General features: G+C 38.0%; 1 protein-coding gene across 4 annotated transcripts in view; it reads left to right on the top strand.

The window, feature by feature from the left end:
- cadm1a (cell adhesion molecule 1a) overlaps positions 1–25,438 on the top strand; it is a 411,670-nt gene that overhangs the window by 327,524 nt on the left and 58,708 nt on the right. For all 4 annotated transcript variants that reach the window (XM_042430719.1, XM_042430721.1, XM_042430720.1 and 1 more), the window contains 5 exons: positions 2,987–3,139; positions 3,811–3,948; positions 11,068–11,226; positions 16,928–17,024; positions 24,606–24,778. In XM_042430719.1, the coding sequence (XP_042286653.1) occupies positions 2,987–3,139; positions 3,811–3,948; positions 11,068–11,226; positions 16,928–17,024; positions 24,606–24,778 (720 nt within the window). The remainder of the gene's footprint in view (positions 1–2,986; positions 3,140–3,810; positions 3,949–11,067; positions 11,227–16,927; positions 17,025–24,605; positions 24,779–25,438) is intronic.

Consider the following 25,438-nt stretch of genomic DNA (forward strand, 5'->3'; position numbering starts at 1 on the left):
TTTCATCCTCTTCCTGTTCATCATCTCTGAAATGCTTGTGAAATCATCATGTAGTCGGGTGGTTTTCTATCTGTTTATGCCTGTTTTGAGGTGTTCTGTGTCAGAAGTCTCCATATTTAATGCTTTAAGCTTTGAGAAAAAAAGCAAAGCCAGAGAATGAGTACACAGATCTATACTTAGAGAGTGCATAGTGCAAAGAGCCTGGAGTTTCTGTCAATCAGAGCAGAATTTATCAGCACATCGAAGGGGGATGGAGACAGGTAAGCTTTCATCTTGACCACATGTTGTCATTCTACATTACAGATGATAGAGTGTGCTTAGGTTGGTGGGCAAACAAGGTTAGGCAAGATGAAAGTGGCTACAGATGAGGAAGAGACAGGATTTATGGATTTGTCCTCAATTCCTCAGTAGGCCAACTAAAGGACAGCCAAGGGTAATAATCTGTTAATACAAACCATGTTGTTAGCATGTACAGTATGTTCTTCTTTAGGTTTGAACAGAAGGGAGTTGGGAGTGGGAATGTGCTTTCATTTTCTCTCCTTTTTTTGTTGTTGTTGCTGTATACTGTTACATCACTTTGCTCTATTATTGATTGTTGACTAATTAGATTGAGGTTTTTTTTTCTCTCTCCGAAAAGTGTTTTGAAGCATGCTTGAAGTCGTGATGCACATGAAGCAAAAATGCTTTGTGTGAAACCATAAAAACTCAAAGAACCCTCTGGTGAATTAAAAAAAACATACAAAAGACAAAGATAAACCCTCATCATTGTTATTATATTATTAATTGTCTAAATAATAGATAATAATAAAATTAATGTATTATTTATTTACATAAATAATGAATGGTTCTACTATGGTTAAATATTTAAAAAAAACTCTTGTGCGAATCTCATTGGATAGTCTTGATTACTTTAAAAAAAAACTTAAGGCAAAAATATTTCCATGCTCCACTTTATCGACTGTGAGGATTTGCTGCTTTTCTTTGTTTTATGTGATAGTAAACAGAATATCTTTTGGGTTTGGACTGTTGGTTGGACAAAACAAGCAACTGATGAAAGGAAATTGTGATGACATTTAATAGACCTAATGATTAATTGAGAAAATCATCACAGTTAGTTCACTTTCCTCTGCATTATGGATCAAACCTTAAAGAAAACCTGCAGCTCAGTGCAACTTGGGTTTTATTTTCACACCATAGTAATTTGCTGACATCATGGAACGCAACATTGCTATAAATAGGTCCAGTGGGGCAATACACACAAGCAGTGAGACAGTTATATAAGTGTTAATCTCAGATTTGGTCAGATTTTCCAATAGGTCAAATCAAAGCTCTGTAGGTGGGATTAAGAAGGGGAATCATTGTCCTGTGCCAGAGACAGACAAATAGCTACATCCATAAAAAAAAAAAATAGCAGCAGAAAGATTAGATGAACTCAGACGTAGCAGTTGTTGTAGTCTTTTGTAGAAGTCGACTTACAGAAATAACAACTCCTACATTGTGCATATTTCTTTTATCAACATGAAAAATGTGCCTCCAAGTTGGCTGAAAATGATGTAGGTGGAACAGAAAACACTCTTCCAAATAGAAACATGAACATAATGTCAAGCTGAATGAATGAAGTGAAATGAAATCACTATTCAGTCTGAGTAGTGGATGACAGAAGAACAGTTGGAATGGTGAAGAAAAACGCCTTTGTTCTCAAGATCAAGACGACAAACGTGGAAAACAACAATGACAAAAAACTAGAACTAAAGATGGTTGCTGTGAAGACCTGGAAGATCATGGAAGAATGCCAAAGACGATGGAGTCTGCTGATGTACTGAAGTTTAATTTATCCAATTACATTATGAGCAGCTAAAATTGAGGGATAAAAAGGCTTCAGACCCTACACAATTCATCTAAAGCTGGAGTATAAAGAAAACACAACAAAAAACAGTACAAAATGGGTAACTACTATGTATGGATTTAATGACAGCATTAAATATTACTTTTATTAGTCACTGCCATTATATGCATACAGTTGTGCTCATAAGTTTACATACCCTGGCAGAATCTGTAAGATGTGTATCATTCATAGTGTCTATAGTTGTGACCATAAAACTCAATTTTGGTCTCATCACTCCAAATAACTTATGCTCCAGAAGTTCTGAGGCTTGTCTAGGTGCTGTTTGACATATTGTAAGCAGGCAGTTTTGTGGCATTGGTACACTAATAGCTTTTTTCTGGCTACTTGACCGCACAGCTCATTTTTGTTCAAGTACCTCCTTATTATGCATCTTGAAACAGCCACATGCAACCTTCAACTGAAGTAACATGTTGGGTTTTTCTTTGCAATCTGAACAATTTTTCTGGCAATTGTGGCTGAAATCTTTGTTGGTCTTCCTGACCGTGGCTTTGTATCAACAGAACCCTTCATTTTCCACTTCTTCATCAGAGCTTGAAAACCACTGATTGGCATTTTCAAATCTTTGGATATCTTTTTATATCCTTTTACTGGTTTATAAAGTTCAACTCCCTTTTCTTTTGCTTTCCTCATGGCTCAGTATCCAGTAAAGTCAGAGCAGCCCTGAATGAAATGTGCAGGGTCTCTCAAGAGCTGAGAAACTCATTGACTATTTGTACACAGATACTAATTACAATCAAACAAATCACAGGTGTGGAAACTTACCTTTCATAGCTGTTTACACGTGTGTGTATCAACTTATGTGTTTATAATCAGGCCAAACATTCAAGGGTATGTAAACTTTTGATCGGAGCCATTTTGGTGATTTCAGTTATCATTATGATTTAAAAAGGGCAAATACAATTATGTGAAAATAAAAGGCTTCACCTGACCACTATCATTAAATAAAACAAAAGTTTTCAGCATGATCAATCATGTTTTCCAAAAAATGGCCAATATTTCACAAATTCTACCAGGGTATGTAAACTTATGAGCATGTCAGAAATTTAAAAAAAAAAACTGCTTTGTGTTTTTCTCTTTCAGCACTGAAAGATTCTCGCTTTCAGCTGGTGAACTTCTCAGACAACGAACTGCGGGTGTCGCTGTCTAATGTCTCGCTGTCAGATGAGGGTCGATATGTTTGCCAGCTCTACACAGACCCTCCGCAGGAAGCCTACGCTGACATCACTGTGCTAAGTACAACAAAACACACACACACAAATACATACACAAACAAACGCTCAGTGTTATTGATAGAAGGCTGGTAAAGACAATTAACCAACATTTAGACTGTGGAAGACAGCATACACACGTGTTGAGCAACATGCTCGCAGCTCACTATAAGTGCAAGAGAGCAGCTAAAGTGACGTTTGATTTGAAACAGGAAATTCAAATTTCATTAACTATGGATCAGCAATATAAAACTGTTGCTGTAATTAATGTGAGTTTTAAATGTGTGCTCTTTTTACATATTTTTTGTTTGTTTCTTGTTTCATTTTTGTTTATTCATATGAACATAATCAGCATGCTTGTTGCATATTTTTAGATTTGTTAAATATAGTCATGCCTTTCTGGTTAATGTAATAGATAAATAAATAAATAAACACGTAATCAAAATTTGAACACAACACATTTCTGGTAGTTATCTGAGATCAGATGTTTCCGAAATGTTCAGTGTTAGCATATTGTACTACTTAACATATCTAATTAATATAATATGATATGATATAACATAACTTTCAAATGGTTTTTCATCCATCTCTCCTGTGTCAGGTCTTGTGTCTACATTAGCTTGTAATACTGAGGGTGTAGAATTGAGTACTATATTCCCCCAGTGTTTACAGACTTGTGTTTGTGTCCTATTGTAGTTCCTCCAGGTAACCCCATCATTGAAGCCCGGGATGAGATCCTGAGTGAGGGTAACGAGACAGAGATGACCTGTACTGCCATGAGCAGTAAGCCTGCCGCCACCATCAGATGGATGAAGGGAGATAAGGAGCTCCCAGGTAGGTCTACTCCACATCCAAAGAGAAAATCTTGTGTCTCTAAATACAATCAGGCACTTATGTAGCGCAGAACATCTGAGTTAAACTTCTGTCTACGTTTCGATTGCTTATCTGTAGAACGAATACCTCTGTGACACAAACATGTTGTGTTTTATGAACCAGAGAAAAGGGACCATAAAAGACATGAAACCCTTCCAGCATCCATTGTTTCCCTGGCTTAGAAAAACATGGAACCATCCATAAATTCCACTAAAAACTTCTGCAAACAAAAAAAAAAGAAAACCATGTATGCTTTTAAACTATCCTGATTCTTGTGTTCCTTACCCAACAAGTCCTCCAAATTAAATGACATAATACGTCCTTTGTCCATGAACTTCAGAATGACACAGAAGCATTTTCAGATAACTACCATGCGGTGAAGGTTAGGGGTTAATCATTGTCTTGCTTTTGAAAGAGAATATAGACTTGTGGTGGAAAAAAGCAAACGACCAACAGTCTTCTGTGCTAAAGTCTGATGTTTTGTTGTCCATCACAACACACAGACTTTGTTGTATCGTTAATTATTGTATATGCTGTGTTGGTCAAGAAGGAATAAAAATAATGCCAAGAGAAAGGTCCTTTATTTCATTACTTTAATATTTATGTTCTAATTCCCATTGTTTCCAAAATACTCTTGTACAGGAGTTTCAGTACAGGTGTGTACATTCCCCTGTCAAGTCCTGTCAAAATCTAACTTTTGCATGCACATATGCATTGTTTAAGCCCCCATGCCATGTTCATAAATGAACCATTTTTTGGGCCAGCCTCTTTCTTCCGTTGCTTGCTCTCCGTATTTAATACTTGCATCAATGCTGTTGCTTTTTAAATGGAGCTGTGCTGTGACTTCAAATAGTTTCCATTAAAGCAATATGAATATGGACTGGTGGCCAGAGCCTGTTGGCACCATGACAACTTTCATGCCTTCATCAAAGGTAGCAGAGCTTTAGAAGTCTGGGCAAAGCTCAGGAGTGAACAGGCCTCCTGCCAGGCAGCTCCACCTCAGAGCCCAGACAGCAAGCTTTGTAAAGACTTTGAAACAAAGGTCCTAATCAGAAACTATGTAGAAGGCCCTGAGCAGCGTCACCTCTACACCGCAGCACATTAAACCCTTAGTGGTCAGCTCAAAACTGAGAATATTGTGAATAGTGTGCCAAGGTCAAAGCACATTGTTGGCTTACAACTAGCTGCTAACATCACAAAAAAATTGACTGTTGACTTTCAGTCAAATCTTGCAATGCTGTGTTTCTGCTGATCAGTGTATACAGGGAGGTTTTGGCAATGCTTAGTCTGTAAGTATACAATAGACAAAGATAATGCTCCTGTGGTCGCTGATTTCATTGAAGTACCTTAATGTCAGAGACAAGTGACAGATCTGTACAGTAATGTGAGTATTTAAGTGTGTGATCAGTTAAGAGGGCAGGTGATCCACCTAAAAAGTAAAACCCCATTATTCTAGATAATAATTAGCAATCAAATCAAATGAATCCTTAAGGAAAGTGGAGCTGGTGGGGAATTTTCCTCCTGTAGCCCAACATAAACTTCCTTCGTGGTAGAATTTTAAGATGTTTTTAAAGTAGAGATTTCTCCCATACTAGTAATAGACCCAAGAACTAGTGGCTACAAGAACAAGTGCCTCCACCTCCCCATTGACCATGTTTACATGCAAAAAATAAATCAGAAAACCTTTGAAGGCATTAACATGCACTGCAGCAACCTGGTTATTGTAAAGCTTGCGTGTACATGCAGATGGTCAGATTTATTTCGTAAGTTCGAGGGCCTTTCTGTCTAAATGTATATAATGCTGGATTTTCAAAAAAAAAAAAAAAAAAACATTTCCAGACTCATCAACGTAATATTTTTTTGCACATTTATGACTGTATGCTCAAGGACTTTGTGTGGTTGCAGTGATTCACGATTGTTGAAAAACCTATAACATGCCATTGACTGCTGACTACTCATTCCTCTTAACCAGTCAGTAGGGGCTGCAAGTCATCAACAATTGCAGCAAAAGGCATTTCTGTGAACTGGCTAGGCTGAAAACCACAGGCCACATTTTGACCTTTGTCATGGCTCAAAAACTGACATCCATAGAAAAGTTTTTAAACAATGTTTAAATTGAGAAGTTTGGACTTATCGTTCCGTTTATTTTTATTAAGTTTATACAGGTATGCAAACCCAGGAGGATGCACAGTTACAATACCATTATATTACTCTGCATCTTTACACTTGCCCTCAGACACACCTGGTGGAGATCTGCACTCTGCTGAGTGCACTTTTCTAGTTTCAGCATGTTTTTATTTGGTTTTAGTAATATCCCCCTCCTTTACTGAATATTCAACACCTCTTGAACTGAGCATTCAAACGGTACTCATTTGCTTGTTTCATTGAATGGCAGAAAACCCCTCAACCCTATGCCCATTCTGTTTTCTCACACTTGTTGGAATTTATGGCCATTCACAGAATAGGTTTGGCACTCTTTGAGGTTACAGAGTTGATAGATTTTTTTTTTTTTTTTTGCCATAGCACAATACCCAGTGGTACTTAAATGCTCACCTTTCACAACACTGCTTTATGTGCTTTCATCTATTTTCACCACAGGTGAAAAGATGAAACAGCCCGAAACAATTTTGAACCCAGTAATGAAGTCCATCTTTTATAGTCATGTTTCACTTTGCAAATACAACTGACATGATTGTGGGCATTTCAACAATATCATTTTTGTTGACAATGTCAAACTAGTTAGCAGCCATTGGGAAACTCTCCGATGGATGTCAACTGACTCACAGTTAGTTGACACTGCAGCAATGTTATAAAATGAAACCTGGTATTGCTCTGCTGAAGCTGAAAATGTGAAAGACAAAAGAGTGCAAGAAAATGAAAGATGGGAAGAGAAAGAATGGCTGAGGGTGGAGTCCTGACACTAGGGCAGAATTACTTATATTTCCTTCGGCTATGGCTCCTTGCCTGGCAGACTTATTTCTAATTTACCATCCCCAGAATTTAACTTAATTACCTTAAAGGATAATCAGGCTCTCTTAAATATCATTTAAAGGTTGCAATTGTCATGCTTGCCAGTGTAAATCCAGAAATGTCTCCTAATATGCACAGACCCATTATCTCACTTATCTCCCTCTCCTTCCTTTTCCTCTTATCCTGCTTGTTTAGAGATTTATTAACATATGCCCCGACACTGATATCTCAAGCTCTTTAGCTTACAGTGCAGTGAAAGCCATGAATAAATGGAGTCAAAACAGATCAGGATCTAACAGTTCAGGTCATTGCTTTCTATTCTTTTACGATTAAATACGATTAAAGGAAAGGAAAAAGAAAAAGCCACTAGGTAGGGCACTTCATTGACTGACAGGGACCAGAACAGCCATTAGCCTCAAGTCTTATGAGATATCCACAGGGTGATTTCAATTACCCTGCTTTACCCCAACAGGAAGATTGAATGAAGAAAATAATATTTTGAGTTAAGTAATAGAGCTGGAGACATATATTTTATTTAACTAGACACTACTTCCTTCTTGCTCCACAAGAATGTGGTTAAACAATATGAATAAGTGAAATGTGGAGGAGGTACAGAAAAAGAGGCCCAACTGAGTATGTGATGGGATGTACAAAACACTTGAATTTCTAGTGCAGTTTTCAGTGACATTCAGCTCTACTAGCACCACTCCAAAGTTAGTCACCGGTCTAAATATGATTGGTAAGCAGTGTATTAAGTGTGCTAATCCAATATGGATTTTCTTTTTCGTAAGGGCTGTGCTGGTAAATAAGAGTGCTGGAAAACGATCTCTCTTCTATGTTACAAGATAATGGGACCAGACATGATAAAGCCTCCAACAAACTGTGCTCACTAGCATTGTGGCCGGCAGAACAGCACTGTAGCCTTTGAATGGAATTGTCATGCTCAGCGGGGGCAACATAAATCCATTCAAATCTTTCCTGTCGACTTCGACTTAAGGGAACTTTGACATGCACATTTGTGCCATTAACAATAGCAAATGGTCTTGACAGTGCTGGCCTTTGAGGGAACAGAGTGGAAGCATAGCTCCACTTTTATGTAACCGTGCTCTGCTGGAGAACAAACTACTCCACAAAAGAGCCATGGTTTGCAGACAGTAACGAGACAGGACTCGATAGCACAAATGTGACTCCTAAATAAACCATGTTATCTAATTGGCCAGCAACTTAGTTTTAATAACTGACAATTGGCAAGCCAGTTAGAGCAATTGTGACTAGTGCTAGCATCTTCTTGAATGACGTGGTAGTGGTTAATGTGCATCAACTCAGTTTGATGCCTCTTTTCTGTGCATAAAAAAAAGTGTTTGACACACGTGTGTTGCCCTACTTGAACAGATTAATATTTGATGCAGCACATTTCGAGTACTGCCAGATGTCCATTTTATGAAACCATCTCTTTCTCTCCTCTCTTCTTCTAGGAATGATTACCAGTCACAGCAGGGTTCATTTGTTTTGTCTCTATGTAGCACAAATGGGTACTGAGTTAATGGCTGCTCTATGGTCATGTGACAATAGCTCAGTCCAGACGAGGAGAAAACAAGTGACTGCAGGGCTGAAAGCAAAATGTACCTCACAAAGTATAGTTTCCTTTTCTGTTATTTCCAGTTTCACAAGTGCAAGCTGTGCTACAATAAAGTAGAAGGGAAGGGTAGTAATTAAGGTAATGGCTCATCTCTATTTTACCTGCCCACCTTGGTTCCCAGCCATCGTACAGGTTTCCCCAACCCTAACCCATAGACATTTAGCTTGTGTAGGCTTGCACGAGTATTTTTTTTTTCAACAATGAATTCCGAAGTTGTAAAGCAAGAGATCCAGAAAACCAGGACTTGAATAAAGACGTCTCCTCACCACGGTTTCATGCATCTCAAAAGACATTTTGGTTTTGAGCAGACTCTTTCAGGTTCCTGTTTCAGGTGCTTGCATGCATCTGAGGCCTCTAGTGGTATTTATTCATGACAACCTGTTCCTTTACACCAGGCACATCACACAGGTTTGCTTTCCCAGCATCCAAAGAGACAGCTGTCACCACGGTGAGGGTGGCTGAGCTGCAGTAGGGTAGTGGGTAGATGTGCACTTGGTACACATTTTAAAAACTGAAACACAAGCTGATAGATGGAACTATTCACATTAAGACATATTTTCTCGTGTTGCAGCATTTGTCTTTGCTTTCATTTGTTTGCTTCCAGTTTTTTTGTTTTATTGATGGGACACAGACACACATGTGCAACAGTTAGGAAGTAGGGCAAAGAGATAAAAATAATCAATCTCACTTTGTGACTCTGCCGTGCAGCACTGTCTACATCTATCCCTCTTATTTTGTATGACTGTGATGAGGTATCCTCTTCATTGCATTTGAGAGCATATTGTCTGTGTGATATTACAAAGACACTAATCAGAGGAGGGTTACTTTGATCCGGCAGTGCTGCACAAACGATGGCCACACAATAAATATGGTTTCATAAAGCCTAATGAGTGATTCACAGTCACACAGTAGTCCCTGACAGTAGGCAATTTTTAGCCAATTCACCTTCTCTGACTATTCTCAAGGACACCCCCCTCACTTCCACTCTACATATTTTGTAAGGTCAATGGAAGAAAGACATCGCACTTGCAGCCAAATAATAGCTGTCTTTGGCAGGACTTAACAAGTGATTTTTTTTTTTCCTTGCTGGCAGCCTTGAGTCGAAAGATTTCAGCTTTGTTATTTTTTCAAGTTAGCAGATTGACCCCTCAACAAGACAAGCTGTTTAAAAAGTACTCCCTGAGGAATTATTGATACATAAAAAAGATTCAACACAAGTCCAAAATATTAAGTTTTGGTCATATTTCCAAAACATTTATGAGTAAAAATAGACTTTATTGATATTTTTCTTTGCAAACCTACCCTAATCTTCAGAGCTCAGCTTACACTATATGAAACCATATGAATGGGAAAACATGCACCGAAAATCAGTTGAGCCCTGAAGCAGGAAGCCAATCAACCAGCAAACTATGACCTTTAGATTATTAAGACAACAAGTAGTGCTGTATTTAGTTTAAACCACGAGCCAACTTTTCACCTCTTCATTCTAGATCCAAATCCATAAAGTAGACATTGTAGTTCATGTATCAGGAACTGCATGTGAGTGAAAAAAAATTGAGGTCAGTGGTAAGACTTGATTTCCTCCCATAGTCCAAAGACATGCAGGTTAGGTTAACTGGAGATTCTGAATTTTGTTGGTGTGAAAGGTTGTCTGTCTATATGTGTCAACCTTGTGATAGATGAGCGACCTGTCCAGGGCGTACCCTGCCTAGCTCCAAACCCCATGACCCGTGCAAAGGTGGTTTTGGATAGTTAAGATGAACTGTAATGCTTTTAGAATGGCCACCATGTTTTTCAGTAATGAATAGTAATTATAGTAGTTATGCTAATGCCTGATATAAGGAATTTTGTCGGACTGTTGTCCCGAGAAAAACAACAGAATTGTCTCAGCAAGTGACCTGATCAGGAAATCAGGTGACATTATTGTCGGTCAGGTTGGATGGATGATTCAACAAAACATCAGACTTAAACACAGAAGACTGCTGTTCATTTTTCTGTCAGTCAACATTGTTTATTCTGAATTATGACTATAAACACAATTATCTCCTAACTTTAAGGACATGGTTATTATGGTATCCATGATGACAAAGCTCTCCTAACCTTAACAAAGTAGTACTTTTAACCCAAACTATAATCATTCCCTAAACCTAACCAAACCTTGACCATAGTGTCATGTCATAAAACTGATGTACAGTGCTTTTCAGCAGATGTTAAGAGTTTTTCAAGGCACAGACAAATGATGTTGCCCTACCTGTCTCGTTCTAGAGTGCATGGACCAACAACGTATTTTACCATTTAATTTGGAGGACTTATTGAATTTTCTTCTTTATGTAAGCAAATGCCAACTGGGTCTTGCCAGACCACAGTGAGTGAAGTTTGTTGAATTGTCTATGACTCATTCATGTTTGAACTGAAATATAAAAAATGCACCTGTATTGCTGTGTTAAGTCTGTCTTCAATGTTTCCCATAGGAAAGCCCAAGGTTGAGCTGTCCTACGACAAGATGTACACAGTAACCAGCCGACTCACATTCACTGTTAGTAAGGAGGATGATGGTGTACCTGTGGTTTGCATCGTTGACCACCCTGCGGTCAAGGACTTCCAAGCACAGAAATACCTGGAGGTGCAATGTAAGTACTTCTGCTCAGTAATAAATTCGAAATAAGCATGGATATTCAAGCAGCATTATGGAAGTTTTTTTTTTCTGTCTTGTAATGTCTCATCAGCTCAACTCAGAAGATTGGAAAGCAATAGAGAAGAGTGTTCCATCCCCACTAATTAAATGGCATAAATTTGCTACTTTTTCCTAACTAAAATGTTGGTGTATGACACATATGTCATTGAAGGGATATCATCTCCATGCACAGGTTATGATGAGTAAAAGGGGAACATTGGACTGCTATAGAGAAGACTGTTCCATCTCCACTAATTAAATGACATAAATTTCCCACATTTCTCCCAACTGAAATTTTGCTGCATGGCATTGTCATTAGAGGGAAAAGATCTCCATGTGTGATGAATACCAAGTACAAAAAAAAAAATAGAAAAATAGCACATTTATGAACATCTTCCAATTAAATATAAATGTACGGTATCAGGTTACCTTTGCACTTCTGTCTACAAAGTTTTATTTTTTACCCTTAATCATCACTATAAAGATTCACAAACACAATTTACTGACTTCACATTACAAGATTCTGTCCTACTGTCATCAGTATTAACCATATTGTCTCCCACTGTCATTTGGGGGTCAAAAATATGTTAAATTGGACCATGTAGTTTTAGTTTTAAAACACCTGCCAAGAAGAATGAAAGTACACTGCAGACACAGTTACCTGATAATATACTGCTATGAAGTGTACAAATATTGTATCTGCAGCCAATTCTGCTCATGAGACTGATTTCCTCTGCCTTAATTAACCATGCATTGCAGGCACATTTATAAATCTTTGCATATAAACACCTTAGTCTACTTTGCTGGTGTCTCAATAAGAATAACAAAAAATGTGCAATTTTACTATCTGCCCGTCATACAAAAAATGTCTTTAATGCATTGCACATGCACCTGTAAACCATCATCACTAATGTTATCTCAATCAGTGATGATCAGATGTCAGAAATACACTCTGCAATAATTATGTTTATACGACTCCAATTAAAAACTGCTTTTTATAGAGTAAAGAATTTAATGAAAAGAACATAAAGTCAGAGAAATTAACTGTAAAATGTATGGATAAGTTAGTAAAATAATAATTAAAATGAGCACACAAAAACATGTTAGTTATTATAGTACTAATAAATTAGCCTTTGGCATATTATACTCTAAATATAGCAGGTGTAGTAGGTGTGTAGAATGAAAAAAAATGTGCCCACTTAGTGAAATTGGCTAAGAACATAAAATAAAAATACTGCTTCGATTTTTTGTCCCACCTTGTTTTTAATTTTCACCTCCCCAACTGTTTGTGCACACATTCTCACCCTATGTTATTGTTTTACAAATACAAATCCATGTGTGACAATGGTAAATAAAAAAATAACTAAACTCAGTAACATTTCTTACAAACCGAGTGTTTGCAACAGAAAGCATTTATTAGGCCAATAGGTGGGTCAAATGAAAAGTGAAGATCCCAGACCTTACCATTACACTGGAGATTGTAGACAAGTAACTAAATAAACCTCAGTCATGTACCTGATGCAAAATGATAAATACATTTGATGCATTTTTTATGTACTTAATGCAAATGTAACCTGTCTTTGGCCTCTGGCATGCCCTAGCATTCTATGAAAAAAAAAAACAACTCCTCTCTAGCTATCTGACCTTTCCCTGGTAGAGCAAGAAGAGGAGATCAGTTCATCTACAGAGGCAGCATGGCATTTTGCTGGCCTCTGATAACAGGGAGCTCACATGGATCACCCAGCTCAGCGTCTCACACTGCTTCATGCAGGGGTTTCTGCTGTCATGCTCTGCATATACTGCAATGGGCAACAAACAGGCAGAGTCAGTCCTGCACTCTACTTTCTCTGTGATCTCTCTGCCGTACAGTTTAATAATACATTTGTAGCTTGTTGACTGAAAGATATTACTGTTTGTATGGGACATATATATAGAAACGTGAAAGGTGATGTTTTCAAATTTATGTTATTTGACTACTTTTGGATCTAACACTTTATTTTGCTGGTTCGTTTCTAATATTTCCTTGTTGATGTTTCCTGGAAAGAAGTATGTAATTAGGTATTTATTATAGGGAAAAGTTCATAAACAGTTGTTGATTTTTAGAGGAATTTCCTCTCTATATGCACTGACTAAAAGCTATAGCGATTAATTGAGATGAATTAATTGGAAGTGTACTAATTGAACATTGGGGTTGTATAAAACAAATCCATGGCTCAGTGCCTGCCTCAGCTTTGGCGTCACGGTTCAGTACGTTTTTGATACAGCTGGGGAAACAAAAGAAACACAGGAGAAAGTATTTATGTTGTTTGTTTTCAAAATGTGAAATTTAAATGGTGGCTCATTGGCTGTAATTTTTACTGTAAAAATCACAGTGCCTAATACTGGTATAGGGTAATTAAGAAAAAAGAACCCACAAACATCAATATGTCCATCAAAACTCTAACCAGCATATTCTAAAATACAGATAACATGAAGTAAATTGTTTAAGAAAAGTTAAGCAGTATTACTGAAAATACTGTAGTATCTATTTTCCTTTAATGTAGTTCAGGACATAATAGTACGAAATTACATGTTTTAATTTTTCAGGAACCTTCTTAAGAATCTAGATTGATGTCATTTTCTTGTAGGAAATTTTAAACTACAGGACCTATATAAAAAAAAAAGTCTACTTTCGTGCTACTACCACACATACAAGTTTGTTTACTGATTACTAAGATATACGAGATGATTTACATTCCATTCACTCACTGTGTGGGCAATTTGTGAGTGGAATGGAGTGCATTGTGTAGTAAGAAATTTGGAAAAAAAAAAAAAAAAGCTCATGGTGAAAGGACAGCATAATTAAATAAGCCTGTAATGTTTATGTGTATAAGCAAAGCAAGCTGTTTTGCTCCGTTGCCTGGTTGTTTCTCCCTTAAGGTCAGCTGGCTGCGGAGAGATGGATAGTGCTGTCTGTGCTTATGAGGTGAGGCATACAATAAAGCAAATAATTCAGTTAGCATAATGATAATGGCCCTCTTGCACACAGTAGAGACTATTTCATTTCCACTGAAGTGGCAGTATCCGGATCTGGCAGTGCAGTGTGTGTTTTTCCATCAAGCAGAGACAAGAAAGCTCCGCCATAACTACTTGAGGCTGTCAAAACAACCTACAGATGCCTGGCGTCCTTCATGTTTATGGCTCTGAGGCGACAAGGTCAGATGACGTTGTGGGCAGAGGAAAAAAGTTGCAGGATGCCATGTAGTGCCTGGAGTGGAAACAAAACCACAGGGCTACTGTCTAAACCCATGCATGCCCACTGAACAGAAGACTTGGCTTTTCTCCCATCTGCTGTCCATCACCAAGACTGAATGCTGGCCACTGACAGGGCGTGATTTAGACAGATGGATGGCCAGACATGTGTTGTTTGTTGCAGAGAAGGTCGGACAGCAGTGTGGAACTTTGCCCCCCTTGAAAACATAACTCAAGCCTGATCCCTCTGTCTACTGGCTGATGGAAGGTACCAAATTTTGCATTTAGGCTACTGAAAACTGGGAAAAGAACAGGAATAATTTACATCAAAATTATAAAACTGTAATCATGCTATTGTGACTTATCTACACCATCTAATGTACGATAACTAAAAATAATAATTTTGAGTAAAGTGCTGAAAGTGAAGTGCAGAGTGTATACACTCAACTGTGGTCTTCAGGTTAATTTGATGAGTTAGGGTTAGGGTTGACAAAAGTGTTGGCCATTAATTTGGATGCCTGTGACACAAATCTTACTTTTGATGAAGGGGAGATTGTTGGAGAGAATGCATACATTTCTTATTAAATTCTAACAATAAATGAAGGATATTCATTATTGATTGATGAGAATTTTCCTATGAAACACTGAACATGATACAGCATACGTGTGATAATTCCCTCCAAGGTCTCCCAAACCCTAAGTCAATATTAAAGTTATTATTTATTTATAACGGGGCACCTCATTGTGTTGAATTATCAACCAATATGTACCAACTTTTTAAGTTTGTTTTTGTCTTAGTCTAACTTTCAGTACACGGTGAGACTAAACTCAATCCCTAAACTACATGACAGATTGAATAAAACATTAGATTTTTGTCCAGAATAAAGGATAGTCTCTCACGCCAAGATGAAAAAAAGGCTTTGATAACACCAGCAACAGTCAACAGAATGGGAACAATAGAAACTCCGTAGTTGTAAAGAATAGCACAGCGGTGACTGTCAAAGCACCCCACTGATTTGTCAAAACAACATTGTTATATTTTCTTTCCAGCTGCCTCAGCTCTTCAGTAGCATCTTCTGTTTTGTGTAGCAACTCTATCATGTAACCTCTTTGGACATACTCACGGCTGCTTGTGGTCCTGCACCGCACCACATCGATCATTCCCCAAAGCTTTGGCTTGTTTTTTGGTGTTAGAATGATTTAAAATTCCATCAATATTATGCCCCAAGTAGACCCAACACTGCTGAAAAGTGATTTGATGCAACAGAAGAGCAGGTTTAGTTTAAGCCAATAGCAGTAGGCGAATCTAAAGGAAACACACTTTGAATCATATATATACTCTTTGACTGAGGTTTGGAGTCTATGGTTTGATGTCAAGTCATATCAACCCAGACCGAGCAAAGTTTGTGTAGCATGTAGCTCAATCATAACAAGAGTTAAGTTGCATTTTAGCAACATGAACTCGACCTGACCTCCTCTGACACTCCAACCCCTCTGGGGCAAGTAATAGTTGTTGTTGTTTTTATGGCTGCATTTATTATTGTTATTTTGAATCTATAAACCTGTAGGGATTATCTCTGTGATCACGGTGAGCAGCGTTACTGTGTTTTCTGTGTGAAGGAAAATAGTTATGCACTCATGGAAGCTGATAGAAAACAAGTACTTGATTAGAAAATGTATTATGCGGAAAATGTGATGGTGCATAATAATAAACGCTGGAACATAATGTAACAGTAACAGTACAAAGGAGTCATGTAGTCAGCAAACTGACTACATCTATATAATATAAAGAATATTAAGTAGACATGAGCTTATATTAGCCACCATAAGCAACTGGTCATACCAGACTAGAGGTAAGGCTGTAGCAGCAAAACTCTTGAGTGTATTGAACTGATCATGGATGGGTTTTATTGCTTATAAATTCTACTTTTATTTGTAAGAAGAAGACTAATTATTTCTCATTTCAACAGTTACTTGGCTTCACTTCATTTCATTGACTAATTCATTAAAAAATAAACTGAGTAGCCCTTTAACAAACATATATGAACATTACATGTTAGTAAAGTTACTTGTCAGTTATGCTTTTACATGATGGTACAAGCACAACTTCCACATCATTTCTTGTCTCTGCAGCATCTCTGAGGATGTGTCCAGCTGAACCAATTGGAAAAGTTTTAGCATTTGAAATGCTACCACTGAATGTACTGTAAATAATGATGCAGATGTTTTTGCATATGGACAGAATTTGTGGGAAAATATGTTTACCTTCATATTTATGTATGCTACCAACAGCATTACTGCAAATAGGAATCCATCAGAAAGAACAGAGGTGTAGAATGTGAATGTTGAGGGAAGATGGATATTGCTTTATCTGTTATGTTGTCCCAGCATTTATTTCTCTTTCTGTCTCTCTCTCATCCTTTCAGACAAACCGGAGGTAAAGATCGTGGTAGAATTTCCTCAGGGTCTGACCAGGGAAGGAGAGAACCTGGAACTGACGTGTCAGGCCAAAGGCAAACCCCAGTACGACACACACACACGCACACACACACACACACACACACACACACACACACACACACACACACGTTTTAACTAATTAAAATGTGCCATGGGCAGGAAAGCAAGCCTACTGTACCTGCTTATAGATGCACATTTATGTATCCGTCCACATACCTTGACTGTGTCTTACTGTTTTTCCATTGCAGTTGAGAAAAGATGAGCACTGAACTTTTGCAGCAGCAGCAAGTAGTGTTGAGTTACATTAAAAGAGAATGTAAACATGTACAACTCACAATCCCAACAGACAAAACAGAAATCTACTCAACTTTTTACCACCCACTGTTCCGCCTGCAGGACGCTAGCACTATGTGGACCTTTCACAGACTGATACAAACTTATATGAATGTGAGCATGAAATATACTGTATGTATGCAATAGATTTGACCCCCATCTTATTGGACATTTAGGTCATTAAAAAAAGCTCTGTTATAGTTCAATGCTTAATGCAACCAAAACCTTATAGACATGGCGTCTCTGTACCTTCAAAGTAGATTGGCAGTCCAACAGAGTGATAAATCCTTCATCAAACAGTTGTAGCTCAATAGCAAAAGCCTTGATTGAAATCCTTCAATCAAACTTTTTGTTCAAATGAATCGCAAGGGTCTAACAATCAAAAATAGTCCCTGGTGTTAAAGGTTTAATCACAACATGAGTTGGACTATTGTCAAAATATTGCTTGATTACAATACCTGCCCTGTTAGCACAATTTAGCTAAAGAAGCTAACATTAGCCTAAGTGTGCACCACTTGGTGTTGCCAGCTAGCGTTCACTTCGGTTTGAGGACCTCCTTATATGGAAGGTCCTGGCTTCAAACGGAAAAGATGGTCCCGACCATAAGCTGCAATTCTGGGCTGCAAACTGGCTCCTGACATAGACATAGACATGATGGGCAAGAGATTGGGTCAGAGCAGATTTAGATTTTGTTGAATTACCAATTAAAATTTGCTCTAGGAATATGAAATGTCACCTTTCTGTGGGTGAAGAAGCCAAAGCTGGTACATGAAGTTGACAGTTATGAGATGTTGTACTCACTATTGGCTCTAGAACCAATTTCCTCACAGGGAGCGGAGATTTTCCAATTAGGAGTTTGAGATGAGCTGATGGATGAGATGGTTGCCTTGATACAACTACATGTCACAGAGAAGGAAACTTTGACTAAGCCAGTCTTAAGGGTACAGAAAAACCCGAGGCCAGATAGTTCTAAATGACCCCTGCTGGATACATAATCAGCTAACTGAATGGCCACTATTCTTTTTTTCAGGACTTTCAAAGAGGAAATTTGAAACTGGCCTATAATTATCAAACACATCAGAATTACTATGATATTTTTGAGCAGGTGTTTAATTATCACTCCTTTAAAGGGCGGAGGACAGCGCAGAGAGGGGCATTAATGATACTGAGCGATGTAGGAGATACAACACTTGGTAATTAATATTATGCACTCATAGAATTATAGGGGCACCACCTCTATTGATTAATTAATCAATTAATTAATTAAAATGCATCAAATTAATCAATCTTATATCTGAAAGTTGTCAACTCTGAATATAGGGATCTCCATCTCTGTTGAAAACAAATACACAAATACAACAACTTGGTGATAAATCAGGATATTTATTGAAATACCAAGGGAAAGGGATGAATGGGGGACACTAAGCATATATACAACTAGAATGAATGAATGAATGTATGAATGAATGGGTAAATTAAATTAACAAGTTATGCTGACAGGATGAATGAATTAATGAATGAATGTTATCAAAAACGAGTTAAAAGCGCAACAAGGGGGCCAAGACTCTAAAGCCAACAACATTTTATTTTTGGAAGATTTTGCATGAACTCTGAAACAGAAGCATGCCAAATGGTTTTCCTACTGTTTCCGTGGATGATGAAGGGCTGATGATGAGGTGAGCTTTCCGGAAAGCGCCGAGTAAGGCGAAGCAGACTTGGTGATCCTCAGGTTGCCAGGGTGACAACCAGATGAGAACTGCTGCAGGTTCAGTAAAGCGCTTTGGTTCAGCACTTCTTCATGAAAGTTAATCCAACTGATCCTGACCACACAATAAAATAGGAGATTAAAAAGTTAATAGATACTCAAATGGCAAATGATGTGGCTTGGTTTGTGGCTTATTCATCTTCGCAGTCTTTCTTCTTAGTTGAGAATTCCTTTTTGGAGATTGCATCTCTCAGGGAAAAATAAAAACACCTGAAATGCAACATGGGCCATAATGGCTGGAAAAGCTGAAAAAACAAAAACAAAAACACAGGCGACGCTGCAGCGGTGGTCAGCAAGCAAGCAAAAAGGAGAAGCCAAGCCAGACAGAGTTGTAAACTTTTATAGTCTAAGAGGTGTTAAGAAATAGGATCCTTGGCACTCTTTTGGGAGAACGCCTTAGGTTACTAATTAATTTCTTCATATGAGGAGAAAACTGAGAAAAAGGGAGATCATTTTATTCCTATCAAATATCTGAAAGTTTCACACTTGCAAATTGGATACTCACACATTTCTGTCACCAGTGCCAATCAACACATCATGAAAACCAGTGATAAAACTGTAATATTGATTAACCAAATATAATACAAAAAAAAATCAATAAACCTTAATTTTCTAATTTGTAATTAAATCTATTAAGAAGGCATTATCATGGCAATGGGACCACCGCTAAATAATACACTTACACAGCTAAATGTCAAATAAACTGAATCCAATACTATAGAAAGTTGTTACCAAGGAAGGAGAATAAAGTTGGTAAATTCCAAAACTGTCCATTTTCCTTCCATGGCTGGCAGGAAGAGGTTGGGTTTTTAGATCTATTTCATGTCTTTTCCTGACATCTTTCATACCTTCAGGTCAGAGGGCATTATGTCGGTGTGCTCTTGTATCCACACAGATAGACTGTTAGACTAAAATATCAGAATGTTTCTGAAAGAATTCAACTTCTTATATTCCAAATCTAGCCAGAGGTTTGAATAGTCGGGGTGTTTTTGTAGTAAAGAGTGCTAATTTTCTTAGGTTGCTTGGGGAAACTGTATGAGACAGAGAGAGCATGTTGATGGACTTGAGGTACTGGATGTGCACAGATAAAGTCAGTTTTGTGAAGTTAAAAGGTTGTTTGTGGCACACAGAGCTGAGCAAAGAGAACAGCCCCCAAGTAATTTTTGCCACCATGTTGAAAATGAACTTACTGTGGCCTTTATTAGTGTTAATCAATCCTTTAATGAAAGTAGAACGCTCTTGTTTGTCACTCATTAGGTGATCGTTCTACATATATCATCTGTAAATCAAAGTGCTAGTTTGTTTAGATGACAGGTATTTGTGATATGAGACATAATAGAGTGCAAATGAAGCTATTAGGGCACTCAGATGTGAGTAAAAGTCTGAGAGCTTCAGGCAGGAGAAATGACGAACTATCGCAACATCAATACAGTCGGTGCTGTTGGCATCAATCACCTTAGTTTGTTGACAGGGCAATTCAAATTTAAACAGAACAAAATAATCGTTAGATGAAGCTGGAGTTATGAATATTACATCAGAAACACTAATGTGGCCAACTCAGGGTTGTTGAAATGCAACAGGTCTTTTCATGTACAAGTAAATTCAAATGTATTTGTATAAATGACAACCTTAAAGAAAAAGGCCCACTCCTTTAAAAACACTTTAAAATGATTTTGGCAGCAGATAATCATTCATAGGCCTTTAAAGTAGCTCTTAAAAGTTAGCAGTTTGGAAGAGAATGGAAACTGTCATCTTGGATTCAGAACAACTGCAATGGATTTTAATGGCAACCCATGCAGTTTCACTGACCAAAAAAAAAAATGTATTGCAATGTCTGTAGAAACTTTACAGCATAAAAGAGCCACAAATATCTGATTACACAGCTTATGTTTGTCCCCAGCATAGTTAGCTGTTATGTCACTCCAGACTAATGTTAGCAAGCTGTCATGGACATTGTTGTATGACTGACTCAAGAACACACAAAGACACAAGAGAGCATTAAACATTGTTACTTGTTGAAGCAGGTGTAGACACTGTACAGTCCATTAGATGATCAATAACAATTATGTCCAAATACAAAAAACACAATAAAATACTGTCATCTTGTATCCTTGGAGAGAAAGCACCTTGTTCTTGACTGAGCATATGAATGGACAGAAGAGAAGTTGACTAAGCTGCAGTTGTGGGTTTCAGTTTCAATGGGCATTGTGATACTTTTTATGCTCAGCATAAAATTGGATTTTGGGAGCCAGAAGTGGTCAGAATATTTGAATGAGAGGGTTTAGCTGACCCTAACACTAGCTGCTAGCTGCTAGCAGGTAGCTTGGTTAGCACAGTGCATTTACAGTCTATGGTTAACTGTGATAATGCTCATGCTGATTTTCGCTAGCCTTAGAAGGTCTTTTAGTACAACCAAACACTGAACAAGACTTCTTTAGGCCACCAAAATGTTAACTTTAACTTTCATGAACTAAAAAAACCACACTGAAATAGCGACTGCTACGACTACACCCATACTTTGTGAATCTGGGGCTATGTCATGGTTAAGTTACCTAACCAACATTGTCGTCATAGTAGCGACTTGTCAATCACAACATAGCCACGCCCTAAAGCATACCCTGCTTTATCATCCAATTTAAATTAAATGGGACCATAATTTACAAAATGAACATCATGCTGTATTGAAGAAGACTTGAAACTGGCGAATGAGAAATGTTTACTGAGGTAATAATTCAAGTGAGTCTTTTCTCATAGACTTCCATACAATCAGTCTTCTTTTTGCAGCCAGTGGAGTCGCCCCTGCTGGCCATTAGAGAGAATGCAGGTTTAAAGCACTTCCGCACTGGCTTCACTTTTCAGACCTGGAACTACCCACTTGTATTCAACCCACTGCTATCTCTATTGAATTCAAAAACAAACAAGGCTGACCACCTACACCCTCCAGACATGTCTTAAGATATTCAAAACTACTCTGCTTGGAATAATAATATGTGTTTCATATAAAATAACATGTTAAAATCCTTAAAATGACATCTTCTCCCTCTCTTGACAACTGAAGGAACAAGAAGAAAAACAAAATTTCTACTGGTGTAAACTTGACCAAAACCTTAACCTATTCTGTTTTCATTTTTGTGAGAAATGTTCTCATTGTGAGGGTCTTAAACTGTATAATTCTCTGAAGGGTAGACGTACAAGAACATATAAATACACACAGAGCCAAACACTGTGTACTTCAGACTCCCCCACCAACCTCCTGCAGTTTTCATACTTGGCATAGCTCACTACGCACAAGCTCACTACCCGTATTCATTTTATAAAGATGAAAACACAATCAATACAGTGAGCCGGGAATTGGAAGTCATTTTCATTAGAGCTGCTGAGAGTTGTGCAGTCATTACCAGCAGATAGCACAGGGGGCCCCGGCTGCAGGCAGCCATTTGTATTCTAGACGCCTGCCCTTCCTCTCTCCTTGCAGCCCCATCTTACCTCTTTCGTCTATCTTTGTCTGTCTTCCCCCTCCAGATTCACTTTTCCCTTCTCACAACATCCCATGCTAATAGAAACTATTTTTTCTAGGTCACGTCTCTCACTCCATCTCAGGAAAAGGTGTATGTTTATATATCTGTTATTTACATTTCATCTGGAGAGCATTTGTAATAGACATGACAATCTCTCTTTCAAGCTGTCCACCATAGCCATTAAATGCTCTTGTGAGTTGTTTGTTTTTGCTATTGAGCTCCAACTGCTATTTCATATTTTCTTTTCCTAGATTTTTTGCCTTGTATTTTTTCCCCTACTCCCATTTGCTTGTTCCCTCCACACCAAATGTTTTCAAATGGAGAGAAACAAGTTAAAACACCACAACAAAATGCAACAAGAGGGACCATCAGCACTCGCTCAGGGGAAATAACAGTAGCTGGCAGTGGCCATTGGAAGTTGCAACGGCAAAATAGAGGTGTTTTGTCTTTTTCTTCTCTCTTCACCCTCGGTGGCTCTTGGTGCTCTGAGCTCATTGTCATAAAAATGGAATCTGTCACCCTGCCATAAACCTCAGTCAAGGTAGAAAAGAGAACAAAGACAGACGCTCGGTAGGCGCCCACCTACACAGCAACACTCACAAGTATACAAGCATGGAAAGCCTGCAATTTGAAGACAAAGCTGCTTTACTGTCATTGTTGATTTTAACTGTACTCAAAGGAATGTCATTTTAATGTGTCTAGTTTTTCATGTTTTAGCTCTCTTTGATTAGCCTTCTTTCTAGTTAACAGTTACTAGATCTTATTTTTAAATGGGGTAAATTTAAAATTAGGCAAGACTATAATCTTAAGAGAACTAGTAATCTGAACAAATAACAAACTAGTTATCTGTTAACAGATCAGCACCTATTAAATAACAAATGTATGGTATTAGAGGTTCTTTTAGATATAGTTGTAAGTATGCTCAGAGAGAACTTTCCTTGGCAGTTTTAAAATCCTCCAACATCCCAAGAACTGAGTTGTTTTCCAAAAAGCATTGTGTTAACATGAAAAGATAAATTCAAAACAAGAAGAAAATATGATCCTGTGACAAGGATAATGGGAATTTGGTCTGAAATCCCCAATGTCAGTGTTACAACCCTGGCTTAAGGTTGGAAGCAGAGGAGTCACAAACAAGATGTAATTTGCAAAACAAGATATAAACAAAGAAACAGAAAATGGTGGCTGAAAGTACTGCTACTGTGTGTGTGTGGGTGGGCCCCAAGACAGCTTTTTAAAGGCCAATCAAAAGGTACCAGAGATTAGATATCGATGGCGGTAAGCATTCCAGATCACCTGCAAGGTACCACAAGCTACACAGAAGAGTTGTGGACATAACATAGAGCATTGTTTATCATACAGCTCTCCCATTACTACAAAATGAATCCATAACTTTGCAAAACTTAAGTCCATAAAAATGTTGATTTTGATGGAAACCCTACTGCAATGAAGCTGTAAGCCTCAGCAAGATGAATTTCATAGTATTCTGAAATTATATCACTCTAGTCAACACATTGGTCCATGTGAAGGTCACATGAATGTCAAATTTGCTGTGGATACTGATAGAGCTCAGAGGATGACCTTCCCTCTTTAGCCAAAATGCCCACTTGTTCAAATAAAAAATTTACAAAACACTTTTATGATTCCCAGATGATCTCTGTCCATTTTGGTACACATTTTGATATAATTTACTCGCACTCAAGATATTGTGAGACATGCTAAGAACACTCATGCTCCCCAGAGGAATAAAGCTTTTAAATGTGCTAATACAGACCATAGGACAAATTCTTTAGGCTGAAGTGGTAAGGATCTAAGACTAGCAAAATACTCTTGTTCATTCCGTCCAACAGTTTTGTTCTTTGGGATTTAGTGAACATTGCAGCCCTCAGGGGCCACTAACAGTGCTTTAGACTTTGGGTTTTGTTACTTAAAGGATCACATCATCTATCACCGCCGCTTCCACTCTTAGTGATTGAGTGCTTGGTTTTTGTTCCCTGATATGTCACCTGTACTCTGTTGTTCTCATTTTAGGCCACAGCGGGTGAACTGGGTAAAGGTGGATGACGATGTGCCATCCCACGCCGTCATCACCGGCGGTGATCTTTACATCGAAAACCTAAACAAGTCCTACAATGGGACCTACCGCTGTGTGGCATCCAACTCAGTGGGGGAGTCTTTTGACGACTACATCCTTTACGTCTATGGTATGCTGGTCTAATACTGACCCTTCAGCTCTTTTCTCTTCTCTTTTTTTCCTGTATCACTATATCTGCTTTTCTTTCTTTCTTTCCTTCTTTGATTTATTTTATTGGGCATTATTCTCTTAAACTTCTTATTTTTGTCCACTTCCCTCTACACAATACGTGTCTCAACCTGTGTTTAAAAGTATGTGTAAAAAATTAAACTAAGGAAAGTTCAATCTCAATTCCCATTTGTAGACTGAACAAGAAGCATTTTGTAGAGTCAGTGTCATGATACGTAGATACCAGAATCATGCGTATGTAGACTGATGATATTTACAAGATTGGTGAGTTGTTGGCATTGGTGCTCATTGCTAGCACTTGTAGCATACTAAACATTTAGCCCACTAGCAAAATCCAAAGTATGCAGACTGACTTTTAAATAAGGGCTTTAGTTTAGCAAAAGTGTGGTATACTCTTAATCCCTCCCTTTTGGCTGCACTGAGGATGTGGCCAATACCAAAAGCTTATCCCACACTTCCTAAGGCTGCGTTCAGCCTGACAAGACCTCTGTGGAGGGTCATGATGGCGACAGTTTCAACAAAATAACGCAGAGTCATCTGGCAAAAAGCTGAACCTGCCTCATAGTTTAATTCTAGTGTTTACCTCGTGAGCATCGGATAA

The sequence above is a fragment of the Thunnus maccoyii genome, chromosome 13 (assembly GCF_910596095.1).
Source record: "Thunnus maccoyii chromosome 13, fThuMac1.1, whole genome shotgun sequence".
NCBI lineage: Eukaryota > Metazoa > Chordata > Actinopteri > Scombriformes > Scombridae > Thunnus > Thunnus maccoyii.